Below are 11,667 nucleotides of genomic sequence, written 5' to 3' on the forward strand. Positions count from 1 at the left end.
AAACAACCTAACCTTACACCCAAAGGAGCTCACAAAAGAACAAACAAAACCCAAAACCAGCAGAAGGAAATAATAAAGATTAGAGCAGAAATAACTGATATAGAAGCTAAAAAAAAATAGTAGAACAGATTAATGAAACCAGGAGCTGCTTCGTTGAAAAAAAATCAACAAAATTGATAAACCTCTAGCAAATTCATCCAAAAAAAAAAAAGGACTCAAACAATATCACAAATGAAAGAGGAGAAATAATAACTGACACCACAGAAATACAAACAATTGTAAGAAAATACTAAGAAAAATTATATGCCAACAAATTGGACAACCTAGAAGAAATGGATAAATTCCTAGAAACATATAACCTACCAAACTGAAGCAGGAAGAAATAGAAAATTTGAACAGACCGATTATCAGCAATGAAATTGAATCTAATCAAAAAACTTCCAACAAACAAAAGTCCAGGACCAGACAGCGTCACAGGTGAATTCTACCAAACATTTAAAGAGTAAGGGGGCATCTTGGTGGCTCAGTCCGTTACACATCCGACTCTTGATTTCGGCTCAGGTCATGATCTCACATTCGTCGGATTGAGCCCTGTGTTGGGCACTGCACTCAGCTCAGAGTCTGCTTAGGACTCTCTCTCTCTCCCCCTCCGCTCCCCCCCACTCTTGCACTCTTAAATAAATAAATAAATAAATAAATAAATAAATAAATAAATAAATAAATAAATCTTGTTTTAAAAAATAAAGAAGAGTTAGTACCTATTCTTCTCAAACTATTCCAAAAAATAGAAGAGGAAGGAAAACTTCCATATTCATTTTATGAGGCCAGTATTACCCTGATACCAAAACCAGATAAAGACACTACAAAAAATGAGAACTACAGACCAATATCTCTGATGAACATAGATAGAAAAATCCGTAATAATATATTAGCAAACTGAATCCAACAGTGCATTAAAAAAATCATTCACCACAATCAAGTGGGATTTAACTCAGAATGCAAGCCTGGTTCAATATTTGTAAATCAATCAGTGTAATATACCAGCATCAATAAGAGAAAGGATAAAAATCATATCATTTCAAAAGATGCAGAAATAGCATTTGACAAAATATAACATCCATTCATGATATTTAAAAAAAAAACCTCAACACAGTAGGTTTACAGGGAACATAATTCAACATAATAAAGGCCTCATATGAAAAACCCACAGCTAACACCATACTGAAAGGGGGGGAAACAGAACTTTTCCCTTGAGGTCAGGAACAAGACAAGGATGTCCACTTTCACCACTTTTATTCAACAAAGAACTGGAGATCCTAGCCACAGCAATCAGAAATAAACAAATAACAGAAAGAAATAAAAGGCACCCAAATTGGTAAGGAAGAAGTAGAACTTCCACTATTTGCAGATGACATGACACTATATATAGAAAACCCTAGAGATGCCACCAAAGAACTACTAGAACTAATAAATGAATTTAGTAAGATCGTAGGATACAAAATCAATATAAAGAAATTTGTTGCATGGGGCGCCTGGGTGGTTCAGTCGTTAAGTGTCTGCCTTCGGCTCAGGTCATGATCCCAGGGTCCTGGGATCAAGCCCTGCATCGGGCTTCCTGCTCAGTGGGAAGCCTACTTCTCCCTCTCCCGCTTCCCCTGCTTATATTCCCTCCCTCACTGTGTCTCTGTCAAATAAATAAATAAAATCTTTAAAAAAAAAAAAAAACCTCAAGTTTAACTTGCCTTTTTCGTCTCCCCATCGTACTGTTTATTTCCTTTAAAAAAAAAAAAAAGAAATTTGTTGCATTTTTATACACTAATAATAAAGCAGCAGAAAGAAATTAAGAAAACAAAACAAAAAGACAATCCCATATACAATTGCACCAAAAATAGTAAAGTACTTGGGAATAAATCTAACCAAAGAGGTCAAAGGACCTATACTCTGAAAACTCTAAAATACTGATGAAAGAAATAGAAGATGACACAAAGAAATGGAAAGATAGGGGGGCACCTGGGTGGCTCAGTCATTAAGCATCTGCCTTCGGCTCAGGTCATGATTCCAGGGGCCTGGGATCGAGCCCCGCATTGGGCTCCCTGCTTGGCGGGAAGCCTGCTTCTCCCTCTCCCACTCCCCCTGCTTGTGTTCCTGCTCTTGCTTGCTCTCTCTCGGTCAAATAAATAAATAAAAGCTTAAAAAAAAAAAAGAAAGAAAGAAATGGAAAGATAGGGTCTCCTGTGTGGCTCAGTTGGTTAAGCGTCCAACTCTTAATCTCAGCTCAGGTCTTGATCTCAGCGTTGTGAGTTCAAGCTTCACATTGGGCTCCACGCTGGATGTGGATCCTGCTTTAAAATGGAAAGGCATTGCATGCTCATAGATTAGAAAAACAGATATTGTTAAAATGTTTATACTACCCAAGGCAATCTACACATTTAAAGTAATCTCTATATTGGGCACCTGGGTGGCTCAGTTGGTTGAGCAACTGCCTTCGGCTCAGGTCATGATCCTGGAGTCCCGGGATCGAGTCCTGCATTGGGCTCTCTGCTCAGCGGGGAGCCTGCTTCTCCCTCTGACCCTCCCCCCTCTCATGTACTCTCTCTCATTCTCGCTCTCTCAAATAAATAAATAAATCTTAAAAAAAAAAAAAGTAATCTCTATAAAGAAATCTCTATCAAAACACCAATAGCATTTTTCACAGAACTAGAACAAACAATCCTAAAATTTGTATGGACCCAGAAGAGAACCTGAATAGTCAAAGCAATCTTGAAAAAAAAAAGCAAAGCTGAAGGCATCACAATTCTCTGGACCCTCAAGTTATATTACAATGCTGTAGTGGTCAATACAGTATGGTACTGGCACAAAAATAGACACATAGGTCAGTGGAACAGAATAGAAAACCCAGACATAAACCCATGTTTATATGGTCAATTAATCTTCAACAAAAGAGGCAAGAATATGCAATGGGAAAAAGTCTTTTCAACAAATAGTGTTGGGGAAATCTGGACAGTAACATGCAAAAGAATGAAACTGGACCACTTTTACACTATACGCAAAAATAAGCTTAAAATGGATTAAGGACCTAAATGTGAGACCTGAAACCATAAAAATCCTTGAAGAGAACACAAGTAGTAACTTCTCTGATGTCGACTATAGCAACATCTTAGATATGTCCACCTAAGCAAGGGAAACAAAAGCAAAAATAAACTGTTGGTACTACATCCAAATAAAAAGCTTCTGCACAGCAAAGGAAACAACCAACAAAACTAAAAGACAGCCCACTGAATGGGAGAAGACATTTGCAAATAACATATAAATAAAGGGTTTATATGTTATATCCAATAAAGGGTTAATATCTAGACTAAATAAAGAACTTACACAACTCGGGGCGCCTGGGTGGCTCAGTCGTTAAGCGTCTGCCTTCGGCTCAGGTCATGATCCCAGGGGCCTGGGATCGAGCCCCGCATTGGGCTCCCTGCTCCGCGGGAAGCCTGCTTCTCCCTCTCCCACTCCCCCTGCTTGTGTTCCCTCTCTCGCTGTGTCTCTCTGTCAAATAAATAAAATCTTAAAAAAAAAAAAACTTACACAACTCAATACCCAAAAAACAAATACTCCAATTAAAAAATGGGCAGAAGACATGAACAGACATTTCTCCACAGAAGACCTACACATGGCCAACAGAGACATGAAAAGATGCTCAACATCACTCATCAGGGAAATGCAAATCAAAACCATAATAAGACGTTACCTCACACATATCAGAATGGCTAAATCAAGAGCACAAGAAACCGATATTGGCGAGGATGTGGAGAAAAAGAACCTTCATGCACTGTTGGTGGGAATGCAAACTGGTGCAGCCACTGTGGAAGACAGTGTGGAAGCTCCTCAAAAGTTAAAAATAGGGGCACCTGGGTGACTCAGTTGGTTAAGAGTCTGCCTTCAGCTCAGGTCATGATCCCAGGGTCCTGGGATCGAGCCCCTCATCGGGCTTCCTGCTCAGCGGGAAGCCTGCTTCTCCCTCTCCTACTCCCCCTGCTTGTGTTCCCCCTCTCGCTGTGTCTCTCTGTCAAATAAGTAATAAAATCTTTAAAAACAAAAATAGAACTACCGTATGATTGAGGAATCACATTACTGGGTATTTACCCAAAGGATACAAAAACACAAATTCAAAGGACAAATGCCTCATGTTTATTGAAGCATTATTTACAATAGGCAAACTATGGAAGCAGCCCAAGTGTCCATTCATAGATGAATGGATAAAGATGTGTGTGTGTGTACATACATATATACACACATACACAATGGAATATTATTCAACCATTAAAAAGAATGAAATCTTGCCAGTTGGAACAACATGGATGGATCTAGAGTGTATTATGCTAAAAAATATAAGTCAGAGATGAATAGCATATTTCACTCCTATGTGGACTTTAAGAAACAAAACAAAGGGGAAAATAGATAAACCAAGAAGCCGACTCTCAACTCTAGAGAACAGATTGTTACCAGAGGAGAGATGGGTTGGGGAATGGGTGAAATGGTGAAGGGGACTAAGAATACACTTATCTTGATGAGCACTGAGTAATGTATGGAACTGTTAAATCACTCTATTATACACCTGAAACTAATATAACACTGTATGTTAACTACACTAGAATTAGAATTTAAAAAGAGAGAGAGAAAAATAAAGGAGTAAGACTGAAGGCAAGATTATCTGGAAGAGAGTTGTAATCCAAGCAAGAATTAACAAAGCCAGAACTGTGGTAATGGGGATGGATTTGCAATATCATTTTAGGAAGGTTATTTGTTGCTTGTCACATTAGGAGTTTTCTTATTGGTTAGGAATTTACTTTGGCCCCATTTATTCCTGGCAGAAGTGGTACCGCAAGAAGTCAGGCATCACGCCATGAAGAGCATGTGCAGAATATCCGCCGGTTTCATGAATCCCTGCAGCAGGGAGAGGCAGTTTTGCCACGTGATGACAAACTGACCACATTGCCTTTGTCCTCCCGTACTTCCATTCTGACTTCTCTCAGGTAAGGCCCTGTGCTGGGAAAAGACACAGGAAACCACAGTGAAGCACAAGGTAATGGGCAGTGGCAGCCGACAGGACTGCTTTTCTGTCCACTGCCGCTGCCCTGGGAGGCTTAGGAGGGGTTTTTGTCTAGGTTAGTGTTGAATTGGACCCTGGACCCTCTTGGCGTTCCTCATAGATCAATCTTTCTCAAGCTTGAGGCCTTCCATTTCTTCATGGGCTCTATTACTCATACCTATTAACACAGGAACTTGAGGTTATTCACCAAACGTAATAACCACCCTCACATCTATACAGCTTCATACCTACTTTAAATTTACAGAGCCTCATCCTGCCCACTGTCTTTCTTCTCACAACCACTGAATTCTTCCAGACCAGCATGTCCTGTTAATGCTTCCCTGTCTCTTTCTTAATTTCATCAGCATCTGAGCCAGAGGAGCCCTGTGAGAATTGAAAGAGCCATTCTGGATCATCTGAGTCAGCCCCTGGGTTATCTAGTAAGAAGTGTGGTGCTGTGAAAAGGTCTTGGCTTCAGAGTCCAGTAGCCTTAGCTTCTGATCCTGGCTCTGCCATTCCCAGAGGAGGAGATAGCCTATTGCCGGATCATTATAATGACATGTGATAAGAGCTGCAGGTTTTCTAGCAAAGGGTAGATGGAGGAATGAGTAACATTCTAAGTTGGTCATGGGAAGATTTAAAGAAGTCACACTTGCACTGGTCTTTGAAGGAGCAGGTCAACAAATGTGAAGGACATTCTATGCAGAAAACATGGTAAGACTCAGAGGCATGAAACAGCAAGTCAAGTTTGGAGGAAGACCAGCAGTAACAGGATACAGCTGAGCATAAGATGTAAAGAGCAGAGGGCCTAGTCAGTTGAGCGTCTGACTCTTGGTTTCAGCTCAGGTCAAGACCTCTTGGGTTGTGGGATCGAGCCCCACTTAGGGCTCTGCGCATGGTGGGGAGGCTGCGTGAGAGTCTCTTCCAGTGCCCCTCCTCTTACATGCTTTCTCTCTCCAATAAATCAATCTTAAAAAAAAAAAAAAAGATGTAAAAAGCCGGGTAAGTTTCTATAGGGCCATCTTGAAGGGCCCTAAATGTCAGCTAAGAGTTTGGACTTTTAGAACAAATGCTTCTCAAGTGGAAAGTGATGGGGAGAGGAGGAAGAGAGTGTGTAAAACTTGAGGAAAAAATGTTTGACAGATTTTATATTTGGAAAAACGAACCTATTACTTGGTTTTATAAAGCAAACTCAGAAAAGAATTGGCAAAATGTTTTTGATTGGTGGAACATGGGTTAAAAAGAATTGAACAGGGGCTCCTGGGTGGCTCAGTCGTTAAGCGCCTGCCTTCGGCTCAGGTCATGATCCCGGGGTCCTGGGATCAAGCCCCGAGTCGGGCTCCCTGCTCGGCGGGAGGCCTGCTTCTCCCTCTCCCACTCCCCCTGCTTATGTTCCCTCTCTCGCTGTGTCTCTCTCTGTCAAATAAATAAAAAATCTTTTAAAAAAAAGAATTGAACAGTCATGCTATAGACTATGGGAAACTGTTCAGACTTTTATAATTACAAGGAAGTGGTAGGTTCAGATTCTCATTTTAGATTCTCAGCTAGAGACTGGAGGCTACTTAAGTAAAACCATTAATAGTGTGGCTGCATTTTATTGGGTCATTCACATAACATATTTTAGAATTCGCTGAGAAAAGAAAAAAAGAAAGTGTCCTGCACCCTAGAGCAGTTTCTCTCCAAGTCCGCACTGTTGACATTTGGACCAGATACTTTGCTGTAGGGGGCCTGTCTTATGCATTGTAGGATATTTAGCAGCATCCTTGGCCTATATCCACTAGATACCAGTAGCACCCGTCCCCTGATTGTGACAACCAAAAATGTCTCCACACATTGCCAAAAGACTTCTTGGGGCCAAATTGCCAGGCTATAAACCACTGCCCTAGAGCAGTGGTTCTCAAAAAACTTAGTGCGTATCAGAATCACATGAAGAGCTTGTTAAAACAGCAGCTGCTGGACCCACCCATACAGTTCCTGATTCAGAAGGTCTAGGATAGTGCCTGAGAATTAGCATTTCTAGTAAGTTCTCAGATGATGCTGATGTGCTAGACCTAGAACCAGGTTTTGAAAACTGCTAGTAGATGAATTCTCTACCAAATGGAGATGAAACAAGATACCAATTTTACATGACTTCCTTGGGTTCACAGAGCCCTAAAACATTGCTTCATTTGAATCACAGCACTTGTATGAGGCCTGCAGAGCAAATATTAATAAACCTTTTCACAGATGAGAAAACTGCAGCTTAGTCTTAATAGGTTCTTTACCCAAAACCTCTGACAAGGCCAGTTGGGTATGCACGTTTTCTAAAGTTCCACCAAGTTCACAGTTGTTTTGCACGTTCCTGCTACAGGTAGCATGTGGTGTACACCCAGATGTAGACACCTAAATCCACCGTGACTTGAGAGTCGTGGCCTCTAGTGACAGATTAAGGGTCAGCACCGTGCTCCCTCATGTAATTTGTATTTGACTGTAGAACATGCAAACTGTTGCTAACAAAGGACAGAGAGACCTTCAGTTTACCTCACAGGTACTTAGCGTCTGTGTTGTAGTGTACCAGGCACAGTGAGTGAACCAAAGAAATAGAGAAGTTTGAAATACTGTCTTCTGTCACCAAGTGCTCATGGCCTAGTTTGGGAAACTGACACGTAATGAGAAAACTAAGGGGAAATCTAAGACAAAAGGTTGATGGAGATGCCAAGAGTGAAGGAGTTTAAGGGAGAGGTGGCCCAAGGTTTGGGTTGATGGACTTTGGAAAGGAGAAATATGAGTACTTTAAAAGTTAAAGAGCATAGGGACACAGCAAGGGGAGTAGCTTGAACTCAGGTTCCAGCATTCAGAGGTATGAGGCCAAAATGAACCTAGTTGGGACAGGGCCCATCTATGATCATGGGGAAAGCACTATGCTGGGTACAGTAGATAGAAAGGAGTCAGCACACAGCTCACAGTACATCAGGGGAAATAGATGTGATTGGAGAGTACAGAACTGTGGAGCACAAAGGGGGACTTCTTAAACCAGTTTAGAGGTGCAGGGAAGACTTGCTAGGAGAGGTCACTTACTTGAAGGATCAGGAATGGTTATGAGGTAGCAAAGGTCAGTGTTAGTCCAGAGTAAGGCCTTCCTCTGTCAGAGTAAGAGGATGGTAGTCAAGAATGGTTCCTTCCCTACAGGAGGTGGGGTTTTTGCTGGACATCAGAAGAGGAATCTCATTAGCCAGACAGAAGGAGGGGAAGGTTGTCCCCAGCAGCAGGATTATAGTCAAATGAAGGATGAATTGGTGGCTTAGAGCAGGAGGGTAGGGTCCTAGTGTTAACAGACCAAGTGAGAAGTACTAAGGTCCTAGCTAAAGCAGTAGAATGCCAGGGAAATGAAAATATGCTTGCAATCCCAGGGAATGACGCTTTTGTCCTCTTCTCCCTTTCTTTTTTTACAGGAGGAATCTGAATGAGCTAGATCAGATCCAGCAGTACTTCAGTCAGAAGCTCACCAAGCCTTTACTTCCCCTCAGTGCTCAGACTCATACCATCTTGCAGTGTCCGGAGAGCCACAGGGACCATCGTGGGCCCGGAGACAGCAGCCTAGACCCAGAGAGCCAGTGCATCCTGGAGAAATCCAATAACCTGGTGTTGCAAGTCAGCTCCTTAATCACGGGTATGGCTCAGGGCCCCTCTTGTTGAGGAGTTAACGTTCACTGGGTGCCTGTTCAAAAAGCATTTGAATATCAGCCCTCATAAAAGCCCCTATGACAAATAGAGACCAACAGCTTTCACTGTCTTACTTATTTACCGTCTTCCTTCTGGAAGGAGAGGTGTAATAATAACACGGCACAGGGACGTGTGAAATGGAGAGACCGTCGGACTGAGAGGCAGGAGACCCGAGTCAGGTCTTTGGTGGCTTTCTGGCTCAGGCTCACTATATGACACCACCTACCCTCACCCCTTTCCCTTCTTGAGGCTTCCCCAGCCAAAAAAAAAAAAAGACAAGAGTGGATTAGGTAAGTTCTTCAGTAGCAGTTCTTGAGCTTGCGCCACTCTGTTCTCAGGAAAAAATCAACTAGACCTATTTAAAATTGTAATTCTCAGAAGGCAGAAGTCCGCATTTTTAGCAGGTACCTCAGATGACTCTAGATGTTGGTGGTCCATTGTTGACCCTTTGAAAAACCCCCTAAAGCAGTGGTCCTCACTTTGGCTACATATTGGAGTTCTTAAGGGAACTTTTCAAATGCAGATGCCCAGGCTGCACCATAGGTTAGTTGCAACAGGATCTCTGAAGGTGGGACCCAGGCATCAGTGTTTTTCAGAACTGCCCAGGTAATTCCACTGTGCAGCCCAGACAGAGACTGCTGTAGAATAAGTATTTCTCAAACTTGGCCTGAACATATAAAAATCACCTAAAAAATCACCTGGGTCTTGCTCCATTCTTTTGAATCAGAATGCAGGGTTAAGACCTGGGAACTTACATAGCAGGCACGGTAGGGGAATAGTGAGAAAACAATTAGAGCAGTACCTTTAGCCATCACTTTGGTGTCATTTTTGTTCAAGCAGAAGGTGTATATTGTACACAGGGATGAATAAGTTCAGTTTTCTCTGTTTAAAGGGGAAAGAAGCCACCATGATTGATATTAGGTACAAACTTCCTTCTTATCCTCTTTCCCAGAGGGCTGACCTGTTGGTAGCCAGGGCTCCAGAGGTACATGCTGTATTTGGCTTCTACTTGCTTGGAAATATTCAGTCATCTATTTACTGAGCACAAACTATGCCAGGCACTATGTGTTACTAGTTCTAGGAGGATAAAGTGGTGGACAAGACAGGAATTGTCTTTCATCAAGCGTACATTCTATAGTCAACTGAAGAAACTGCCCCCCAGAAAGAAAGCATTAAGAGCAAAACAGAGGGAGGCTTGTTTGGGGTAGAGGTGAAAGCAAATCGGGAACCCTCCAAATGGGTATATTAAAAGAGGAGAGAGAATGAGAGAGATGATTGGATCGAAGAAAACAATTCAAATAAATAAACTCCCCCAGCCTCCATCACTTCTCAGTACACTTTTGAAGAAGTCATTAGACAAGTAGATACAAATGAAGCTTGAGAGTGAGTTACTGAGTAGGGATCTCATTTATGCCACATCTATGTGCCAGGTCCTTTGCTGGCCTCTAAAAATGCAACATAAATCAAACACATGGTTTCTGCCTTTGAGAAGCCCACAGTCTGATGGGGAAACATACACAGTAGCATCTTAAGTGCTTCCTTATAGAACAACACTGTTTAGCCATCCCATCCAGCTGGCGTACCCAGGAAGGCTTCCTGGAGGAGGTGCAGTAGAGCAGGGCCTTGAAGGACAGGCTGGTTTGTAAAAAGCAGAAAGACTGCTCCAAGACAGAAAGGATAGTTCAGGCCAAGGGATCAGGATTAACTAACCTGCTTCCTGGTTCCTCTTCCTGTTTGCAGGTAGGGATGTTCCGTTCTCATACATCTACTCCCCTTTGAGATATGAAAATTGTTAATGTATTAAATTCAGCCCACATCTCCTATAGGCTGAAGATGCCATTAGGTGCAGTGAGGGAGATGTGACCCCACACACCAGGAGTCAAATTTGCCTCCCAATTCCTAACTTTCTCTTCTTAAATAACCATGCAGACAAACCACTTACTAGGCCTATTTATTTATGCCCCCCATTTAACTGCAAAATAATTTGAAATGACTGGTAGCTTCCATTTATTGTTTATACATGTGCCACACCACATATGCCCATTTATCACATGTATTCTTTACCATAACCCTGTGTGAAGGTGGTGTTAATCACTTTTTTAAATTTTTATTTATATATTTATTTTTATTATGTTCAATTAGCCAGCATATAGTATATCATTAGTTTTTGATGTAGTGTTCAAAGATTCATTAGTTGCATATAACACCCAGTGCTCATCACCACACATGCCCTCCTTAATGCCCATCACCCAGTTACCCCATCCCCCACCCCCCTGTTAATCACATTTTAAAGATAAACAGGTTCAGAGAGGATAGTTTGCTCATGACCACAAAGTTGATAAGTGACAGTAGAGATTTGAACCCAAAACTGACCAGGCCCCAAAGCCTCTGCTCTTTCCACACACCATGCTGCCTCCATTTTCTCTGTAAACCTCCCCTGCCTTACCATTTGGGTGATAGATGACTTGCTTTTATTTTCCAAGTAAAATATATAGTTCTATAATAACTGTCATCAAATAGGTAAATAAGTAGATTCTCATTTTGATTTTTAATATAGGTAATTACTGAAGTAAATGGAAGCATGAACATGCCCGCCAGGACTCCTAGCTCCCAAGAATTCCTGAGCATGAGCAGATAGTCTCTGAAAGCGATGTAACCACAACTATAAACAGATTAGATTTTGGTCCTCTGATGTTAGAATAAAGTGCTAGAAATTATATACTGCCTTGCATATAGTTTCACTGATTCGAGTGGATTAACCATCTTTAAGATTTGTTCAAACTCTGATTGCAAGAATACATCTGAAGCTAGAGCCTAGCATGGGAAAATTGAGTGGTCTGTGGCCCTATCTTGTAGTAAGACTGATATCTGTTGCTGTTCAG

At 41.7% G+C, this 11,667-nt stretch overlaps 1 protein-coding gene across 5 annotated transcripts in view; it reads left to right on the forward strand.

The window, feature by feature from the left end:
* Nucleotides 1-11,667, forward strand: part of C2CD3 (C2 domain containing 3 centriole elongation regulator) — a 146,568-nt gene that overhangs the window by 113,925 nt on the left and 20,976 nt on the right. For 4 of the 5 annotated variants that reach the window (XM_064576934.1, XM_064576932.1, XM_064576935.1 and 1 more), the window contains 2 exons: nt 4,866-5,027; nt 8,515-8,732. In XM_064576934.1, the coding sequence (XP_064433004.1) occupies nt 4,866-5,027; nt 8,515-8,732 (380 nt within the window). Of the gene's footprint in view, nt 1-4,865; nt 5,028-8,514; nt 8,733-11,342; nt 11,645-11,667 lie in introns of those variants that run through there. The other variant, XM_064576936.1, reaches the window with a different exon arrangement.

This window comes from Mirounga angustirostris, unplaced genomic scaffold, assembly GCF_029215605.1.
Source record: "Mirounga angustirostris isolate CCGP_5_RB_7025 unplaced genomic scaffold, mMirAng1.0.hap1 SCAF_13, whole genome shotgun sequence".
In the NCBI taxonomy this organism is placed as follows: domain Eukaryota; kingdom Metazoa; phylum Chordata; class Mammalia; order Carnivora; family Phocidae; genus Mirounga; species Mirounga angustirostris.